This window comes from Ursus maritimus, unplaced genomic scaffold, assembly GCF_017311325.1.
Source record: "Ursus maritimus isolate PB19 unplaced genomic scaffold, ASM1731132v1 scaffold_2, whole genome shotgun sequence".
Taxonomy (NCBI): domain Eukaryota; kingdom Metazoa; phylum Chordata; class Mammalia; order Carnivora; family Ursidae; genus Ursus; species Ursus maritimus.
In genome coordinates, this window is record NW_024424452.1 from 70,644,961 (window position 1) to 70,666,691 (window position 21,731).

At 54.9% G+C, this 21,731-nt stretch overlaps 1 protein-coding gene across 1 annotated transcript in view; it reads right to left on the reverse strand.

The window, feature by feature from the left end:
* Window positions 1-12,501: 12,501 nt before the first annotated feature.
* The window catches only part of CNIH3 (cornichon family AMPA receptor auxiliary protein 3), a 95,094-nt gene continuing 85,864 nt past the window's right edge, over window positions 12,502-21,731 (reverse strand). Inside the window, exons 7-9 of the mRNA XM_040636133.1 lie at window positions 21,014-21,126; window positions 16,917-17,060; window positions 12,502-13,477 (exon numbers count right to left, since the gene is read on the reverse strand). Of these exons, the coding sequence (XP_040492067.1) occupies window positions 13,450-13,477; window positions 16,917-17,060; window positions 21,014-21,126 (285 nt within the window). The 3' untranslated portion in view covers window positions 12,502-13,449. The remainder of the gene's footprint in view (window positions 13,478-16,916; window positions 17,061-21,013; window positions 21,127-21,731) is intronic.

Genomic DNA, 21,731 nt, shown 5'->3' on the forward strand with positions numbered 1-21,731 from the left:
CACCTTCGGAGAATCCGGGTCTCCTCACAGGTGGTGCCTGCACAGAGGTATTGGCCACGTCAGGGTGGGCAGCAGCCCAGAGTGCTGACCCCAAACCTGCTGATGTCATCATAACCCTTCTGGTTTCTTCAAATGCCTCAGACGAATCAACATCACCAGCCTCTCACCATGGAAGACCTTTGATGTACTTAGAGATCATTTTATTTCTTCCTTCAGTTTTCTGCAGACTGAATAATCACAGTCCCACAGGCTGTGGGCTCATGCCATGACCTCCGGTCATCTCCGCGATGACCCCGGCCCCAGGGTTTGCAGCCAGAAGGACTGAAGGTTCCAGTCCTCGTGCCCTTCTCAGGGGCAAATCTTCGTCTTTAGAATCCTCAGGGGGGTGGGCTGGAGGGTCAGGGCCCAGGAGGGTCCAACCTGGCCTAGCCCAAAGCTCATCACAGCATCCAACTCAGCTCCGGACTTTCTCAGGGGCGTGGGAGGTGATGTGTGATGCAGCAGTGTTGGACTCAGGGTGAAACCAGGTCAGAGTGGTGGGACTTGGCCCAGAGCACCCTCTCCTTACTTACCCGACTTCCCCAGGCTCTTGGAATCAGCCCCCTGCAAATGCACCTGTTGCCGGCAGAGCCCCGCTCCCGACACCTCCCCTGAGAAGGCTCCCCAGACTCTAAACCCCTCATCAGCCCCTTGTATGTATGCCTGGTGCTCCCACAAAGATAGGCACTTCATTAGTGTCTTTAGACTAACCTTCAGGGATCATTTCTACATTTTGTCACGAGAGGAGCTTCTATGACTATGTAGAACACAGAAGAATCCATAATAATAAAGTCCCATTATTTTGGGGGGGTGTCAGGGAATGACTGTCTTGTTATGTTTCTTGATTGTTTAGTGTCAATTTTATTTTCCAGGGGTATTTCAAGATCTTTTAGGAAGGAGAAGCTTGACTCATCTATCCGGCTTTCCTTTTCTCTCTCTCTCTCTCTTTTTTTTTTAACCTTCACAGCATCTGTCAGGATGCCAGGGAGCTAAAAAGCACTCAATAACTGCAGTCAGAGGATGATGAATGAATTCTGCATAGGCCACCACCCAGCATGACATCCCGCATGCCAAAGCTCAACGGGGTTTGTTGAATGAGTGAGTGAGCACTCCCCTGGATCCTGTTTATCCACTCCCCGTATTTGCCAGCCTGGTGAATACGAATGTGCCAGAAACAGAAAAACAATATAAAAAGATGGAATGTGACAAAAATATAAAAGAGTGGGATGAAGTGCTTGGTATTTAAGTGATTTCTCGACTTTTTACAGGGGAATTCTGGCTCCTATCCTCTCTCCCTCATTGGCAAAAGGAGCTGGGCGTATGTTTGAAAGGCCCTTCCTCTGGGACTCATACTGAGTCACCTTCCAAACTACCCCCCACCCACCACTCCTTCAGTCATGGAAAGGCAAGCCACAGGTCGGGGAATTCAACATGAAGGACAGCTGCATACATTGAGATGCTGGTATCCGAGAGAAAATCTTCCACGGGACCTTCAGTGCTCTTAGCTGCTGTCCGCACACGCGGACTTCGGTTTACTAAACGTGGCACTAGGGCAAAGTCTTCAGCTTGACACAGTGATCGCTTCCTCCGGCAGACATGCTGATCAATTTGCCTGCCGTGCTAAAGTACCCCCCTAGTTTAGGATGCTGTTCCCACGGCCTCAAAGCACCAGCCCCTGAACTAGAACACAAAAACCTAACACAGGGACCAGTGACGTGCCACATAAAGAAAGTCCAGCCAGATAACCTTCAACAGCACTTGTTCTGTCCCTTCATTTGTGAAGTAGGCATGTGACTTGGAATTAAATGTGATCGCTTCTGCAAAGCACTCAACACAGGACATAAGCTAGCTGCTCAGGAAGTGTGAACCCTGCCCATCCATCGTGGTCACTGACAGAGATCACAGCTCCTGCCTTCCCAGCTCAGCTCCACTGGTTTCTTGGTCCTTGGATGCTCATAAGGTTGAATTCAGTGCCCTTAAGTCCATGCCTGCTGTAGCCAGCCTCCCAGATGGCCTCCCCGCCATGCCCATGTGCAGTCCCTCCACCACTGAGCCAGGACCCGAAATACAAGGGCCTTCACCCTCTCCCCTGGGTCGTCTGGAGGAAGCATGTCCATGCTGTGAGGGGAGGCCCATGTTGTGAGGAGCTGAGAGCCAGAGCCTCCACCCAGAAGCACTCAAGTCTTCTGGTGACCTCAGCCCAGCCAACACCCACACAACTTCAAGAGAGACCAAAGCTGGAAGGACCCAGCTAAGCCACCCCCAGATTCCTGGCCCTCAGAAAATGGACGTTTGCTGTGGAATGCTGCTAAGTTTGGGGCTGATTTGTTATGCAGCAGGAGATGACTCATACATGCCTTTTTGCTTAAACCGGATCGAATGCATGTTCGGACTTGCAGCACATGATCCTTACTTTAAGAGTGTTAGCTTAAGAAGTAGAAATGCAAGTAAAAATGTAGTAGTTGAAGTTTCTCATGCTCTTTTTCCGAGGTATATAGAAGCTGACCCTGGTTTTAGGGCATATGACTCACCTACCTGTCTGTCATTTCCCATCCCACCTTCATCTATCCAGGCCATGCCTTAAGATTGGGGTTTTAAGATAGAATATACTTAGATAAATAATACACAGTAGAGGGGGAAAGAATCCTTTTTCTTTCTAGAATTCCTTTTGGGAAGGTTTCTTCAGCAAACTCTTTTTTACCAACTAACTTGGGGTAAAAATTGAGCCTCCAGGACATGATTTATTCAATATGAGACTGTAGAGTGTGTGTGTGGGTGTGTGGGTGTTTGTGGGTGTGGGTGTTGGGCCCAGAGAGTTGCAAGTCACATTTATTTGTGTATCATCAGAGGAAACACAAGAAGAGTGAGAGGAAGGGAGAGGAGGGGATGAAGGACAAAGGCTCCATGCTATAGCTCTTCCCCTCGCTCCCCCTCATCTTATGTAAAATTACTAAATCCACACAATAAGTGAGACATATGAATTAGAGAGGCAAAAACCATGATGGCACAAGCCTCTGTGTTCACACCAATGCATTGGAGTATGGACTGTTCAGGCACAGTGGCAGAGAGGAGGAGGAAAGATTGGGAACACAGAGAAACTATAGGAGGGCTTTCAGAGTTTTATGGAGCTGTAATATTGGGGGGTTGAAACACAGTTGAATCTCTGAGAGCTGCTGAAGACCCAAGGTACCATGGATGGATGATGGATGGGATGGATGGATGGAGGATGGATGGATGTGTGGATGGATGAATGGAAGAGGGATGGATGGATGCATGGAAAAGGGATGGATGAGTGGATGGATGGATGGATGGATGGATGGATGGAGGATGGATGGGGGATGGGGGGATGGATCGATGGATAAGGGGATGGATGGATGGGGGAATACAGGGATGGATGGATTGATGGACGGGTGGATGGATCAATGGATGGATGGATGGATGGATGGATGCATGGATAGATAGATGGGGGATGGATGGATGGGTGGATGGATGGGTGGGTGGATGGAGAATCAATGGAAGATGGATGGGTGGATGGATGGAAAGGTGGGTGGGTGGATGGAAGATGAATGGATGGAAGATGGATGGGTGGATGGATGGATGGAAAGATGGGTGGGTGGGTGGATGGAGGATGGATAAATGGGTGAATGGATGGAGGATGGATGGATGTGTGGATGGATGGATGTGCGGATGGATGAATGGAAGAGGGATAGATGGGTGGATGGATGAATGGATGGATGGATGGGTGGGTGGATGGATGAATGGAAGAGGGATGGATGGGTGGATGGTTGAATGGAAGAGGGATGGATGGGTGGATGGATGAATGGAAGAGGGATGGATGAATGGATGGATGGGTGAGTGGATGGATGGATGGATGGGGGGATGGATGAGGGGATGGATGGATGGGGGAATACAGGGATGGATGGATCAATGGATGCGTGGATGGGTGGATGGATGGATGGATGGATGGATGGATGGATGGATGGATGGATGGATGGATGGATGGATGGATGGATGGATGGATGGATGGATGGATGGATGGATGGATGGACGGATGGATGGGGAATGGGGGGATGGATGGGTGAATGGGTGGATGGAAGGATGGATGGATGGATGGAAAAATGGGTGGGTGGATGGATGGAGGATGGGTGGATAGAGGATGGGTGGATGGGTGGGTGGAGGATGGGTGGATGGATGTATGGAGGATGGGTGGGTGGGCGGATGGATATGTGGGTGGATGGATGAATGGGTGGATGGATGGAGGATGGAAGGATGAATGGGTGGATGGATGGAGGATGGATGGAGGATGGGTGGATGGATGGAGGATGGTTGGAGGATGGGTGGATGGAGACAGAGTAGTAGACAGGTGTCAGCTCCCTGAAGGCTGAGAGCTGCAGTTTCATCTTACTCATTTTTGTACACTCAATGTTACACATGACAGAGATTTTATAAATCTTTATGGAATAAATGAGTAAGTGGGTGAATAAATACTATACAAATGAATAAATAGATGATTGAACTTTCAAGTACTAATCTTCTAATACATGCACTCCATGTCTGCACTCACTATGTGGTTATCCTGAGACTTATGAGTGTATTTCATAAGCTTACACGTATTTCAAGGCTGTGGAAGATACTCTGCCAACTTAAGCATACTTACCACAAAACCATGCTTACTGCTTCTAGAAGGCATCACCTTTCCTCCTGGTCCACCAGACAAACATTCATGCTCTATCTTTACCAGAGAGATGCAGAATGGAAGGACACAGTGGTACACGTCCAGCCTGAGCAGAGCAGTAGCTCTCACAAACGAGTGGGCTTGTGCTGATAACTGAGTTCTGATTCTTTCTCGGGCTTCTCCAGGATTCTGCACCTGAACCTGCCATTCTTCTGCACACATCTGAGGTGCTCTCATCATGAGAGTCCTCTGCCTACAAAGCCCTGCATTAGCCACAAAGGCTCTGCCATGTGCACACACACCACACACTCTGGGGGGTCTATGCTGGAGCAGCAGCGGCCCTAAACTTAACTCAGTTTACTGGTTTTTTTTTTCTAATCCCACAGAGAACCTCAATAAAAGGAGATCATTGCAATACCAGCTGTCAGCTCCAGTGTGGTCCTGTAATTATCACCTTGCCAGACCTTGAAATCCTCCTACACACTATGTCATGGTTCTGAGTTCATCTGAACTTATGAATTATTTCCAGAGATAATGAAACCTATCAGATTACTGATAGGTAATCTACTTCATTCTAATCAACTTCATTCTAAAGGAAATGAACTGGCAAGGAGACTGTAATGACTTATAAGACTTTCATGTCCTTAAAATAGCCAACCAACTTCCTCTCTCCTCTGCCCTCTGCCCTCCCTCCGCTCCTGTTCTCCTGCTACTTCCTTTTCCTTCTCATAGGAGGCTTAGAAGGGCAGGAGACTGGAGGGGCCAATCGTAAGAAAAAGTGTGTGCGTGTGTACCTGTGTGCTGGAGGTGTGTGTGTGTGCGCGCGCGCGCGCGCGCGTGTGTGTGTGTGTGTGTGTGTGTGTGTGTGTGACTATGCATAAGCAGCTGACTCTGACTCACAGGGAAGGGACCCCACATCTTCCCACCCGCTTTCTCCTGCCCCCCACCAACACCCACTGCCACTGGTGAGATTGTAGAAGGCAAGCCTCAAGGATGAAAACCAGCCAGAAAGGATATTATGAGTAAAATTATTATCTCTTCCTTTTCTTTTCTCTTCCCCTCTCATCACCCACAAGGCTATTTATAAATGTACAGTCCTAGCCCAGAACTTCCTCCTCAGACTCCACCCCACTACCTAACACCCCCTCAATGACCAACTGATAGTCTGCACCCCCATGGGAGGTGCTGCCGGGTGCTTCCCGCCCAGCAGCAGGGAGCATCTTCTGTGTGGGTGGGCGTAGCTGCACACCTGAGCTCTGGGCCTCCGAGGAGCGGCATGCACCTGACCCTTCCTGCTCCCCCCACCCCCCGCCGTGTTGACAGTGCAGACAATCCTAAAGGCCTCAAATAGGTGGGGCTCCCAGCCTCCAATGAGTTCACAGGAGGCCACCAGACCAGAAGCTTCTCCCTTGGACCATGACATGAGCCAGAAAAAAGCTCCTCGTGCATCCAGGGTCTACCAGTAACCTTGTGTTTGCTTGCCCTGGTGTAGGGGTTGGACCAACCCCCCACTCAAAGTCTGACTTGCACATTGAGCCTGATGGTGCCACACGTGGACCAAGAGGAAGGAAGAGTTTATTACTGACAATGATGAGTCTCTTAGCGGAGCAGGGCAGGCTCCCAGCAGCATGGCTGGAGAGTGAGGAGGGGTCTGGCTTTTGTCGTGATCAGGGTGGGACTAGGGCGAGGGGTACCACACACAGGCCGGGTTTTGTGCGGTTGGAACTCCCCCTTGGTGCCAAGGGAGGGAGCATGCAGACCCTCTCCTCAGCCGGCCCAGATATGGGGAAGAGGAGGAGGGGCCTAGGAGGCCCAGAAGCTGTCAGCAAACACACATGGAACATGGAGTCAGCCTCCCTGTTACAACCACAGCTGGAACCACCTGGACTCACAGGCCATCAGAACCAAACCCAAAATCTGCATTACCAGGTTCAACCCTGCCCACACCCCTGATCTCCTTGGGACCAAGCCCACCAACCCCCAAGCTGGGCCTGCACAGAGGGCCATGTTACAGAAGTGATTGGGGCTTAAGTCATTCTCACCGTCCACCCACTATTCCCACACTCGCCCTCCCCTCTGCAGCCCCAGCTGGGAGAACCCCCAGGGCCTGTGGGGAGGGGGGCCACCAGGCCCCTGTCTGCCAGGAGTGCCACTCAAGGGCTGGACTGCAGCTGTTTCCATGGGCCAGGGAGCAGCAACCAGAGGCCTGGCTCTTTTTTCCCTCAAGGTTTTCTAAGCTGTTACGAGCACGGAAGGTGGTGGCGTCTCGGGTTGGTCACTCCATGACTGGAGAGCCACCATCTGCTCCCGTGAGTCTAGGGGTTGTGTTTTCCTGATTCCGAGAAAAGTGAGCCCAGAGAGGTCTTTGCAGCGGGGGACACTGCAGACGCCCCAGCTGCGCCTGCACCTACTTCACTGCTACTGAGCCCAACAAGGGGTGTCTGGGACGCGGCTGCACGAAGCCTCCATGTTCCTCCCAGGACATTGGTTCCTACCAACTGGAACGGCTCTCTCTGCTTCCTGCTGATTCCAGAAGGGATCCAACATTTCTTTCAACATATATTTGCGGCGGCCTAATAAGAGCTAAGTCCAGCTTCAGAGCTACCTGATGAAAGCCTATCCTCGTAGAGCTTATAATCCATGGGATCCTGAATCCAGCCCTTGCTACCTTTTTCTGCACTTGAATTATGTGGATCAATTCTCATTAGTGCCATTCTCCAATTTGGGACAAGCCCTACCTTTTCACACTCATTCCCCATCCTTAGTTCCCTGTGTGGACCCCTCCCGCCCCAATACATGCTCATGTCTCAGGCCACCCTCAACTGGAGGGCTGTGCCCCACTCCTCCCTCGGAGTCCCCAGGGGTGCATTTCACAGTGAGTGCCCTGCAGACCAGCCTCCCCCTTGATGCCAGGACCAGATTTTCCTGCACAGGTGGGTTGGGGAAAGTCTGCGGGTGTGTTTAGCCCCGCAGGGCCATGGGTGCTTGACCACAAATCTCTGTTTCCACCCAACACCCCTCCACGCAGAGGGCTCTCTGCAGCCCATGGAGCCCAGAACGCCACCTCAACACCACACTTACTCCCCGCAGAGCTATGGGAAAATCAGTACAGAATCACAAGACCTGTGCCATGATGCCACTGACCAGCAACATTCCCCTGAGAGCCCCTAGCTCTGACCTGCTGTTTTCATTGCTGCAGTCAAAACAGACCGTCCCCGGCATGGGGGCCTGGTGGATGCGTCTCATTACAACTTAATGGAGGGGCTGGTATTTAACCAGCTCTCGTTTCCCCCAGTCCCCTGCTCTGAAATCTCAGAGCTGTAGTCCTAGTGGAAAGGTGATGCCGTTTCTCCAAGGTACCAAGCATCTCTGAAAGGGTCAAGGTCTGATGCTCAGAACCCGGTCGCTACGTTGGGACAAAAACACTGTGGTGGCCTGTAAGTCTCTCCGCTGGCTTCCTATCACCCTCCGGGAGCCGAACAGTCTCTTTTTGCTGGTGCATCTCTCCACCATCAGGTGCATGTTTGCCCCTGAGTACCTGGTCCAGGAGGAGAGTGGCCTGCCTGGAGGAGGGGTGCGTGCAGGAACTGCAGCCGCACGGCTGGCTGGGAGCAGACGCCACACTCAGCAGCCTGCAGAGCCGAGCACAGAAGAGCTGTGGTTCCCGAGCGTACTCTGTGTGCAAAGCCCAGCGGCAGGCACCCAAAGACGCCCCGGACCCTCATCAGCCCCCTATGGGGCAGGTAACGTGCAGAGTGTGGTCAGTATCACCCCAGCATTCACACAGGAAGCAGGGGTCTAGGGGCTCGAGGACATGGACGATCCCTGGGACGGGACCCACCCTACAGGAGAGATGGCGGCCCCCAAGGTAATTCAAGGGCCCTGGGGCCCAAGTACAGAAGGACGTTCACACTTGGCAGTGTTCCTTATATCACATCCAGGGCCTCAAGACTTACAGTTGAAAAGTCTACTGTCCTATCATCTCTAGGAAACAAAAGCACATAAATGAGAGCCACTGGTGTCACTGCTGGGGTGGGTGGCAGGTCAGGCCCCAAAAGGCCCTGGACACCGGGCTCTGGTGCACACACCCTCAGCGGGGCTGGCCACCAGTGCCGCGTGGTTGCCGGCTCCTATAGCGTAGCCATACCGTGGTTGGGTGGACATGAACCCCGGGGACTAGTGAACGTCCAGCAATGAGCTCTGGGGGTGGCGTGTGAGGGAAAGGAGGACACGCAACCTGCTGCAGATGCAAACGCTCCCACCGCGGCCAATTTCAAGCTGCCAGCGGCACCCCATGGAACACGCAGAAGCACGTGCTTACATTGCAATCCTCCGGACGCACAGCAGACAGAACCTTAAGAGCACAGAGAATAGCAAAATGTCGTGAAATAACTAGGAGGTGGTGTGTTTTGACTATACATTACCTTTGTTTTGAATACGATTTATTTCATTGTGAGCTTACATAAGCAGTTTCCATAAGGGCCATGTTCAGAGCAAGATCCCTAAGAAATGTAAGAAGTGGCTCCCACAGCCTAGCACTCTGCCAGCTGGGAAGGAAGAGTGTGTGGGCATCGCACAGGGTCCAAGAGGTCAAGTTTAGCACAGGAAGACACTCTGGGGCACCCAGAGCTATCCGGGCAGAGATGAAGGAGCAGAAATGGTCGTGGTGATGTGGGACAAAGCCTGGGAGGCCCTGCACTGCGGCCTGCTATCCTGCCCAGCTCCTGGGCGTGGGGGCAGCCAAAACCCAACCCAGGGCACGGCCCAGTAACTGCAGCGGCCGTAGCCCTCTGCCTAAGCCTTGCAGCCCAGGCGGCCGCCCTGAGATCTGGACGGCTCTCACCAGCATGCAGTTTGGGAAGGAGTAGCCCCAGTCTGAGAATGGGAAGGGTTTGGAAAGGGGTCTGTGTAGTTGTCAAAGCACCTGCTGGCTCGACCCATCTCTCATGGGAGAAAAAACCGTCTCAGCAGCGATAACTTCATTCAACATCGGTGCAATTGCCAAGCAACGGGAGATCCTGAGGGGGCGGAGCTCTGCTCCCCAGGTCACATGCCAGGGACCGGGCCATAGGACAGAAAGGAAGGCAGCTAAGGTTCTATTCCAGGAAGGCTCCTTTCAAGTCTGTGAGGGCAGGAAGGGAGCTGAGCGCTGAGGACCAAGGTGTGCTGAGCCCTGTGCACAAGCCGCAAGCACATCACTCACTTTGGTGATCACAACCACACTAGCAAGGGAGGTATTCTTGCCCCACCTTACAGACGGGAAAGCTCAATTTCAGAAAGATCGGGAAGCTTGCACAAGACCCTGTAGCTCAGACCCACCCGAATGCCGGGTCATGTACCCTGAGCTACCGGCTGTGGAGACAGCAAGTGCTCCGGCCACGCTTCTGGGACAGCGCCTGTCCCCTTCTCCCTCCTCCAGCCCTGTTCGGCATCACCCTTCAGGACTGCAAAGTGCCCAAGGCCCTGGGGACAAACACGTGGGTTGGAGTCTAGGCTCCATGCGTCACTAGTAACTGTCACTCGCGTAACCTCCACCAGCTTCAGTGTTGGAACTACGAACCAGCTCCTACTTAACAATATTGTCGTGGGGGTTACGTGAGACCGTGCGCATGACGTGCTCTGCACGGGGCCTGCACGGGGCCAGCGTTAAAGGGCAGCTGTCACGGGTTGGAGAGCACGGCGTTGGAAAGGGCGGTCAGGATATTGCGGCTGGAACGAGGGGTCAGGAGGGCAGCTGGTCCGGGTGATATCCCCCTCCTCCCACCAGAGGCCCTGGACCTGGATGCGCACAGGCCACAGTGAGGACAGCGACGGAGACCCACCTCCCACAGAGGGGGGACCTCTTACCTGACTTCTCACATGCAGGGCACTCTTCCCGGTTCTTTGCAAATACGACCTCATTTAATCTAACAAGTCCTTGCCGTGTCTGTCATCATCCACTTCCCTTAATGACGTGAAAAGTGAGTAAGTGACACCCCCCCCGCCCCAGGTCCCACTCTGCCCCTTTGGGCACTGCCACGCCTACAGCTCTGCCTCTCCAAGGCAACAGGAATCGGGTCCCCACGGCACCTTCCCTGATGCCTGTGCCCGAGAACCTCTATCCCAGGTGCCCAGAGCTGTGCCGGGCAGAGAGAGCCATTCATCAGCCACTTGGGGATTTACCCAGGGCACTGTCCCCTGCTCCGCCCTCCTCCGTGCCTGTGGTTGTTTCTGTGGGACAATGACGGGCGAAGCTATCCCAGCAGGCAATGTAACGTGGGCTTCGATGCCGGCCCCAGTTCTGCCCACCCCTCCCTCGCTGAGGGTCTCTGAGGTCCCAGAACGTCCTCATCTATAAAACGGGGATAACGTCAACCCCACAGCGCTGCTAGGAGGGAATCGTCTGGAGTAAAATCTGACACCTTGACTCAGAGCTGTGGTCACCGTCCGCCACTCAGGCGCGGCCCTGAGACCCGGTCTGCCTCGGTCCCTGGGGCAGACTCACCCACCTGAGCCTCCTGAGCTTCCTCGCCAGTAATGTGGGGATAAGAACACCCACCTGCTTTGTGGGGTCGCCGTGACTGGGCAAGGTCGTGGCCCTGAGCCGGGCACCCAGCACGGCTCTTGCCCCTGGGGTCGTGGTTAGCTCTCGCGGGACCTGAAAACTGGCCCGAGCTCCCGGCAGACCGGGGGAGTTGGTTCCCAGTCACAGCTTCTGGGAGGGAAGGACTGGGATGTTCATACAGCTCTTGAAGCCTTCAGAGGACCCCCTGGGGGAAGAACCCGCCACAATAAAGCAAGGCTGAGGCTGGCACAGAAGGAAAAGAAAACCAGGCACTTTGTCTACAGCTTTATGTCTTTAAATTTCCTTTTCTCGAAAAGCTTATGCTAATTGAACTGCCACAGGAGCCTCAGCTACTTTGCTGTCTTTCGGGTGATGGAAAGGACATGGGGTTTCTGAAGTCAGACGACCTGGGTGTAAAGGCAGGCCTGTGGCTGCTGTGTGACTACAGTAAGTCACTTACCCTCTCTGAGCCCCTGCTTCCTCCCTTAGAAAATGGGAAAAAGAAGAGTATCGACCTCATAGGACAGCAAGGAAGGTCAAATAGGACGTGAAAATAATCTGTAGAAGGTGAAGCCCTAGGTGAATGTGGGCTACCATTCACTGCGAAGAGAAGGCAATGTTCATGGTTCAGTCTCAGGAATCAGGACCTCGGGAAGTCAGGGTGTCCTCCTTTATGGGTCTGAATTCCCTACTTCCATTTTCACGGTCTCTGTGTATTTGTGTCTGCTATTACGGGCCACTTCACATCTTTCTAGAAGGAGGCAAAGTACAAAAGCAAACAAGACAGCTCCAGGGTGAGAAGTATGGCGGGTCAAGGGCTCTTGCAACCGGTCTTCTCAGGAACGGGGTCAGAGACGAGGCCAGCCAGCCCCAGCTACCCAGCATGGACAAAGGGGAGTCTGCTCCCCAAAATACCACCGAAATTCCCCAGTTTTATACGTTCAGCCTCAGAGCAGAAGTCTGAGTTTTGTTCTCTATACAATTTTTAGAAGCAAAACACCTTTGGAAACTTTTTTTCTCCTGTGCCAACCACGCAGAGCCGAATGCAGCCTGTACCGGGGTTTAAACGAGACCAGCCAGGAAGGTGAGACACTCGAGCTGCCACCGCATTTCAAACACAGTGCACGACGTGTTACACAAACACCATTCATAAACCTGAGTCACGGCCCTCCGACGGGAGCCGGGTACAGGTATAAATAGCCTGTACGTGTCAAACAGAAGAAAGGAAAGCAAGTTCGGGAAATAAGGTGGAAATCATTGTGCCCAAATTAAACATAAAACATCTCAGCCTTATCATTATTTACAACCTCCTAGAACAACTCCTACCCAAAGAGGAGAGAATGTCAAATGGAAAATTCTCAACAAGCGAAAGTCCCCGCGTGGAGCAAAGAGAAGGAATGATGCAGTGGCCTATGACTCTGCTGTGTCACTTCCTGGCTGCCGGGCGCGCGGGCACCGCAGCATTTTCTGGGCGCGCGGCTGTGACAACGTGGAGCCATCAATCTGCGTTCATGGATTCTGTGATGGTTTTGGATTGACAGCCAAAGAGTACAGTTCGTGGTGACCAAGAACTAACACTTTGCCCCTGTGAACGTTTTACAAAATCATTTTTCCCTTGGATTCCCACCTTCCCTTGCCTTTGGACATAATTCATGACCGACGTACAGCATGAGCTGCGTTCCTGATGTCGCGGAGCGGGCTCTCCCATGGCACAGTGTGAAAACAGACAGCCTGCGGGCTTGGGGACAGTCAGAGCCAGAGGCAAATCTGTGCGCCCTCCAGGCCGTCCCACAGAAGCACGGGGCATGGCCAGGGGTCAGAAGAAACATGAGAGGCTCAGGCAGCCCACGACACCCCCAAGGCTCAGCGGGTCCCCCAGACTCGGCCTGGGTCCTGGGTCATTCCGTTCCTGGGCAGGCCCCGCGAAGCCTGCCAGTGCCCCTCCCGCAGTCCCAGGGCTCTGTGTGCATGGCACGGAGCTGTCAGAGAGGGGCGTGCGCTCAGGAAGCCACAATCCTTGCCCAGGAGAGGTCCCACGGCCCAGAAGGGATTGCAACCCGAGTGCAGGCTGGGCAGCGACCCCTTGACCCACCGCTGCTGCAGAAGCCCACAGTCCGCAGGTGTCTCTCACGCGTCCCCGTCTGGCCCCGGCACCCGTGAACTCAGGCTCGGAGGATGTGCGCGGCGTGAGTTAAGAGCTCACTAGCGTGTAGATCATGCTGAATGCAGAGAGAAAAGGAAGAGAAGGAGTGAGCGGGAACCCAGGAGGGACTCAGACTGACCCTCACCCAAGGGTCCTTCCCCAAGCTGGACCCCGTGGCTTCTTTCTTGTCCTGGCACTAGAAAATCTGCCCCACCCCCACCCCCGCTGGCCCCACTGCTTTGCACCGCATTGGACTGAGGCTGTGCTGTGAGCGAGTACCGTGTCCCCTGGGTAGAAGATGTGATAGCTCCAAGTATGGGTTATTATCCTCATCCGCATGGTTATTATGGCAGCCGTTTCTCCTTCCTGCAATTGTACGTCAGGTCCCCGGGTGGGGGTGGGGGGGCGTGCAGGGGGTTCTCTTCCCATCAGCTGCTGCATATGATTCTACGATGCCACATGCTACCCCACTGCTGGGAAGATGCCCGGAGCTGGAGGGTCTCCCTGCCTTTGGGGGAGCCGGGGGTCACGTGAGAAGAGGATAGCTCAAGGTCACAGAGCCAGGGAGGGCAAGGCAAGGAGCCGCATCCCAAAGCCAAAGCCAGAGCTCTCTCTGTGATGATACCAAGGGAGGTCACAGATGCCCTTTACCCGCTCCACTCACTTTCAGACTTTCAGTCACTCACTCAGCATGTATTGAGCACCTCCTGCATGCCAGGCACCATTCTCGGTGCTGAGAGACAACAGTGAGCGTGCAGCCCGACACCTGCCTCGAGGGAGCACACAGCCAAGCTGCCGCAATAACAAGGAGCTCATGAGCACCTACTGTATGCCGCTCCGGCCAGGGCACCGCAGACACACAGGCCAATAAGACAGACGGGGTGTCTGCCATCAAGTCGGCCCGAGAGAAGAGAATCATAGAGGGAGAGGAATAAACAGGAAGGACGCAGCTAGGACCCAGAGCAAAGGGCAGGAGGGTGGGGCTACTTCACCCTCCTGGCTGGGGAGATGGCTCTCTGGGGCGGGCAGACAGTCCACACTGGCCCAGCCTGCTAGTGTTCGAGTTCCTGTTAGACAGGAACCTGCAAGCATCTCCTGGTCCACAGGGCACCTGCTGGAGAGGTTAGCACACGATGCTAAGAAGAGCCCAGCTCTGGGGCCAGACAAATGCGTCTCAGCTAGGGCCTCAGACACATTTCTTAATCTCTGCAAGGTCCTGTGAAATGCCAACCCCACCTTGACAGGGTCCCAGCGGCTGTCACTTCAGTCCGTGCTCGGCTCGGACCCAGCTGTCTGCGTGCATGGGTCCCCCTCTCTCCCTACCGGAGTGGCCGGGGCTGACGGTTCTGTGCTCCCCCACAAGCCCTGGATCTAAGGGGCTGGGTATTCTGGGCCGGGAGACATGGGGTCTTTGAGGAGCTCTGCAGAGCCCCAAGGCGCCAGGTTCAACAAAGAAGGGGGAGCCCTGGCTGCCACCCAAGGTCCCTGAGAGGCAGGAGGCGCAGTTTTTCCAATTTTGTTTTAGCAGCAAAGTAATTAACAAACGCAACATGAAGGCAGAGCCAGACCGAACGGAAGGACAGACAGCCAAACGGAATGTCTGGGACACGACGTTTACAGGATGATCACACTCAGGCAACGGGCAGGAGCTGCCCCCACTGCACCCCGCTCCCTACTCCCCACGCCCCCGCATCCCTCGCCTCCACACAGACCCTTGTGCCCCCACCTCACCCCGCCCCCCCGCGAGCCCCCGCACCTCCTCCGCCGTCCCCCCAACCCCTGCAGCACCCTAGTACCCCCACCGGCCCCCTCACAACCCCACCACCCCACAGGCAGGGAGCAGCCTTGCTGACTGACTTCCCAGGTCTTCTTTCTCACAACAAACGGGCACTAGCAACAAAACTGAAATGAGGAGGTGTGACCTGCCTCCGTCTCCATCTGGACTACAGTGGTTCCCAGGCTAACAGGGCAGGAGCCAGGGCGGCACAGCTGGCTCTGGGGACAGGCTCATGATTCTGCAGTGGGGGCGTCTGCAGCCCCCCAGAGAAGGAGGCTGAGCTCACTCCAGCACCTCATGTTAGCCCACGGTGTCAAGTCCTTGAGCCTGGAGGGCTAGGGCCACCCTCTATTGGTTTCCCAAGGCAGGAACCAGCCTGAGCAAGCTTCAGTTGCTAGAAAGTTCTTATTCGGGGTCAGAGAGATCTGACTGGGCAGATCTGCTGGGCACCTTGGAAATATCTAGAGATGCTTCAGAGACCCCCAGACTCCTTGTAAGTTGAAGCAGACAACGTCCCAGGGCCCTCCATAGAGAAGGAGGGGGAAGGGGTCACCCTGAGCCTGGACCAACCCTTGACACCAAGGAGAACGTGGTAGAAAAACTCTGAATCCCCTCCAAGGCTGAGTTATCCCAGAGGTATGTTACAAACCCAGGGGCTCTGAGTCTTCTGCAGGCTGGGACGTGGTAGCACGAGGGGGCAGACCCAAGCAGCACCTCTGGGTTGTGGGGGGCAGGCCTCACCCCCAGAGGGGAATGTCAGCAGATCCAGGCCCAGGAATCCACAGTTTTAAGAAGCACACCCACCTCGCCCCCTGCTTCTGATGCTGAAAGCCCAAAGACCACACTTTGATGAGACTTTTCTAGAGTTTTCCTGAGACAGCCAGCAGTGCAGAGCTCTGCGTTTGGGGTCAGACTTGAGATGCACTATTCACTGTGACATGGGAAAACATCGGACGTCTGGGATTCCGTCTCCTGATTGTTACCAGTGTGGGCGATGAAGGCATTTAGCCCCCAGACTGAGCGATCCATACCAAGCTTTTGGCTCGAAGCTTGGCTCATTTTTAAATGTGGATAAATGCAGTCACTTCCCAGCACGCCCCAAGCTTGGGGTGGCCTTGCTAACACCTCACTCTCCTCTTCCTCGCCTGGCTAGCATCAGCAGCAGCGCTGGGACACCAGCAGGTTTTGTGCCCAGCTGCAGGTGGCCACGCGCGACGAGGTGGCAGGTGAGGCGCCCCGAGATGAGCCCAAAGAGGAACAGGAGGGAGACACTTTAAGAAAAGGCGCTCTCGGGGCCCCGGCCATAAGGCAGTCTGCTTATAGCCATCTGGTTCGCTAGGGCCGCTCTGCACAGAGGTGCAGATGGGGGGCGGGGGCTGAACAATCACAAAGTTAGGACGGTTTAGCTTATTAGCATGGTGTTACATAACATCAGGAGAGTCGCAAACGTGGGTACGCTAGGACCCCATGTGCCCCTCTGAGACGTGAGATCGCCCCCCAGTGTCTCTGTTCTATTCCCCAGATGCTTCCACATGGGGCTTCCATAGGGGCCACAGGGGACCCGAGTGGCTGAGCAGGGGAGGGAGCCCTGTGGGGAAGTAGTGACCAGCTGCATGTCACCAATGACCTCCCTCGAGGTGTGGGGACAATGTGTTTCTCTGTGCGGCCCTACAGATGCTCCCGCCAGCAGACAAGGCCTCCTGCAGGACCCAGAGCGCCAGGAGGGACAGACACTCACCAGTAAAGGTAGTAGAAGAAGGAGAGCAGATAGAACGCCAGCTTACACCAGGCCTCCTTCTGACAGTAGCTCAAGGTGTCCGCGTTCATGACCGCCGGCGGGTCGTAGGCCAGCTCTGAGCTGTCTGCCGGACAGTGGAAATACCTGTGGGGACAGAGGACACAGCATCCTTGGCTCTGGGGCTCGGAAGGGACGTCTGAGGGATCTCTGCTAAGCAGTGGTCTGCCTCTGCCCATATCGCTGCCTGGCACTGAGTGCTGCTCCCAGACACGGAAACCCCCCGGCACCACGGGGGCTGTGCCCGCAGACAGAGCTGCCCTGACGGAAGGAAACCACATCACCTGGCACCAAGAAGAGCCTCCTTACTCCAGGGCTGTGGGCACCCCTATGGGTGTTAGCCCAGAATAGGGGTGGCAACACACAGGGTGGCATCACCACCGACCACATTCTACCCTGATCATTAATGACTCTGGGTCTCATGCTGTCCTCCACACGGACCCTCTTTTCAAATCCAGAATACTAGGCAAGGGATGTCACATTCCCACGGGAGTGTGGTGGGGTTCAGACACTTTTCTTCTTGGTAGAAGGGCCCAGAACTGCCAAAGAGCATTGGCCAGGGAGGGAAGAGAGCAGCAGAGGGACCCAGGGAAGCAAAAGCACAGGGCGTGGGACAGAGGGAGGCTGAAGCAAGCTTCATCTCCAAGGAAACATCCAGCACAGGCTGAGATCTGGTGGGAAGGCTGGGTGGGAGGTGTAGGCCACCCCGGGGCTGACCTCTGGCCCCCAGCACGGCCTCTGCTGGCTGCTGTCTGTCACTCTGGTGAAGGAGTCCAGAGGCCGGGCTGCAGAGGGGCCCTGAGCAGTTGACTCCCGGGCTCAGAAGAGCGCCTTGTAATTAGGAACACGGGACCTGGTGCTCCAGCCCATCCTCACCTCCCAGAGGACAGTGACGGCATCTGTCATCACAGGGTGCCACGAGGACAGCGCAAGCTGGGTTCAGTGATGCCTGCCGGCTCGAAGCTCTCCAGGCCACACTCCTTGCCTCCCCGGGGGGAGATTCCTAACCCTTGGGCCTTTAGGGAGGCCTTGTTCCAGGCAACCTCATTCCGTGCGGGAAGGGGCGGCCAGGTGGCCAAGCGGCTCAGTGGAGAGAGCCAGGACTCTGCGGCTACTGGCCACCAGACTGATCTTCCTCCAGCTGGCCATTGACCCCTCTGAGCCTCAGCTTTGTCGTCTATAAAATTGGGACAGAAGTGCCCACTGCACAGGGCACTGAGACGACTGGGTGCTGGGTGCAATCCTCCGCCAGGAACAGGGACTGGACGGAGGTACCCGGCTGCTTTTCACTGGTGCCTCAGAGCCTGGGCAGGACGGCGGAGTCAGCAGGACAATGTCCTGTTGTCCTGGCCTGGGCCCGGTGGAGGCGGGAGCAGAAGCCCGAGGAAGACTGTGTTCAAGCACTCTGATTTTCAAAGGACCCTCCTCTCCTCATTCCTTTTCATTTTCTGAGCACTTAGGAATTGCCAGAAGTAGGCTAGACAGTCAGACAAGGACCGTCCCCTCCCCAGGTCGAGGAGCCCGCAGCCACTCTCTCACACATGCAAGAGGACATCGGCTCCGCCTTGCCCCCCGCCCCCATGCTGGCGGACACATGTCCCTCAGCCGCAGGGTACTGGTCAGGGTCTTGTAAACCCACCACATGGATATCGTGCACTGTGATCCATACAGAGGCGGGGCTGCACTGGGCCCTGCCATGTCCTGGCTCAGCGACTCTGGGAGGTGCTTTAACCTTGGGAGCCGCTGGGTCCCACCGCCGCCCCAGATGTGAAACAGAGAAGGGACCACAGCTCACCCGGTTGTGTGGCCTCTGGGTGAGCTAAACCCACAAAGTTCCAGAGCGGGCAGGAAATACATTCCAACACCACCATGTTCCCACCTGACTGCTCTCCAAGCTCAGACTTGAGTGGGTTACCCTCACTCAACGCAGGACTCTGGTGGGTGCCTGGGTGGCTCAGCCGGTTAAGCGTCTGCCTTCGGCTCAGGTCAGGATCTGGGGATCCTGGGATGGCTGCCCCTCCCCCCTGCTCAGGTGCGTGCTCTCTCTCCCTCACTTACTCTCTCTCTGTACCAAATAAATATATTAAATCTTTATTTAAAAAACAGGGCTTTCTTGTGTAACTGAGTCGTTTTCCTTTCTCCCTAAACCTGCACTTTCTCCTCTCCTCCTGCCCTCTGTCAGTGGCACCGTCCCCTCCCAGCCAGCAGCTTCTAGGCTAACTCTGCCCCCCCCCCCCCCCCCCCCCCCCCCCCCCCCCCCCCCCGCACCTGCTCACTGGCCAAGGCCAAGTTCACCTCCTCGGACCCTCTCTGTCCCTTCCAACTTCCATTGCGCAGTCACACTGGGGTCAAGCTCCATTCTCTCTTCACTTGTGATTCCACAGTGACCTCCTAATTCCAGATTCACAAGTTCACCCTCCTACCTATCCTTTGCACGGCTGCTTTCCTAAAACTCGGATCAGGCAATGCCACTTTCTCCCCCAAACCTTCTGAGAGCTTCCATTTCCTGCAGAATACGTTGATTCCAACATCCCCAGCAGAGTTTCAGACCCTCCGCCCTTCAGTCCCTCTACTGTCTGTCAAGCCCACGTCCATTCACCTCCCTCCGGAACCCCGCATCCAGCCACGCCGAGCCAGGGCTACTCCCCAACACACCGAGTGCTGTCTTACCTCCCAGCCTGTGCCCGTGCTAGCCTCCAGACCTGCAGCATCCCTCTACTGGTCTCACTTAAATGTTTGTTTCTCTACACGTCTACCTGTATTTCCCCCATCTGCTAAGAATCGACTTCCCTCTGCCACCGAGAGGCGTGCTCCCCGTCGGTAAAGATTCTATCTCTCATCCACGTTGGAATCCCCGACAATGCCGGGCATGGGGCGTGTCTTCCGTGTTTGCTGGGTGAAGGAGCGCGTGCTCCAGACGTGACACACGCAGGCTACGTTTTATGGTAAAATGACAATGAGGAGGTGTTTGCAGGATGGCAGCTCTGGGAGCAAGGGGTAAAGAGTGGCTCCTTCACCTGCACAACTGCCTTCGTTACTTCGGTTCCCCCTTCCTCCGTCCCATGTCCATAGGTGACCGTATTTTACAAAAAGCCCAAACCACATGATGGGATGCATAGTCTTGACAGAGAATAGAATATTTAAAATTGGAACTGTCCCAGAAAACCCAGCCCATCTGGTAGGTGCTTTTTTATTAAGATACAATTCAGGGGCGCCTGGGTAGCTCAGTCGGGTAAGCGTCCCAATCTTGGTTTTAGCTCAGGTCATGATCTCAGGGACGTGAGATCGAGCCCCTGGTCAGGCTCCGTGCTGGGAGTGAGGCCTGCTTGGAATTCTCCCTCTGCCCCCCACTCTCCCTCTCTAGGATAAATAAATAAAGCTTTTCTCAAAAAAAAAAAAAAAAGGTATAATTCACATACCAGAAAATTCACCTTTTAAAAGTATACAATCCGGTGATTGCTAGCATGTTCTAAGAGTTGTCCAACTATCAATAGTATCTAGTTCAGAACACGGTCACACCCGAAGAAGACCCAGTACCCGTTAGCTGTCCTCACCGCTCCCTCCCGGTCCCTGGCAACCACCCACCTACTGCCCTTCTCTTCAGAGTTGCCCACTCTGGACCTTTCACATAACGGGCTCTTGTGACTGGCTTCTTTCCCTTGTCGTGTTTTCGAGGCTCATCCATGTCACAGCGCATGTCAGTACCTATTGCCTTTTATTACCAAATGACAACGCCCTTGCAAGGACATACGGCGTTTCCTTTACCCACTCCTCGGTTGACAACAATCTGGACCATTTCCATTTGGGGACGACTGTGAATCACGCAGCAGCTGCTCTTACCACCGATCCCTGAGGGGAGGAGCTGGTAAGAAGGGCCGGCATCTGGGAGCCGCTTCGAAAGAAAGCCCTGGAGAACGGGTCTCCAAGAGGCAGGGAAGAGAGGGAGGCACGGGGCGGCCGGTCTGTTTGGGGGACAGTGTCTCTGGAGGGCCAGCTGCCCACGCAGAAAGGAGGAAGCCAGCAATCCCCGGCAGACTCACCTCCAGAAGTGATAGAAGAGTAGAGGGACGTTCAGGCCCAGGGTGAGCCATTCCTGAGCGCACAGGAACATGATACAGAAGAGGCTGTGGATGGAGTATTCCGGAAGCACCAGCTGCAGGAGGAGCAGAGACACAGGCCTGCATCAGTGCGAGGGAGAGTCACTCCTGCCCCACAGGCCGCCACTATGCTGGTGACTCCGAGGCCACCCTGACCCCATGGCCCAGCTCTGCTCTGTTGTCCTCATTGGGGTCCCAGAGCCATGCTTCCTACCCAAGTCCAACGGACACAGGCTCTCAGCACCCTACTTACCGGAACGGGGTGCTTGCTTCTGGGAATCACCCCTGTGTGGTCATGGAAGGTGGGAGGAGGCACCCCCAGAGGGTCTCCACGGTTCTGTAACTGCCCTGCTCCTGGCTTCCCGGTCCCTCCGTACCCTCCTATACAAACTCACAAGCCTACAGCAAATATGCGTATTTGATTTGAATGGAGGTGGGCTGGGAGAGCAGAGAGAAACAGCATTTCCCCTGATGTGGGTGGACTTGGGGGGAGCCTGAGAGAAAGAATGGCAGTGACGATGGAGGACAGAGAGGACAACCCAGACCAGGCATGGGGCTGAAGCTGGGGAACCAGCAGGAAGACTGAGCTCATGGCCCCCGGCGCAGCCACGCAGGGGTTAATGGTAAAAAGAGCTTCAAGTTGTCATAAACTCCCCAGGGT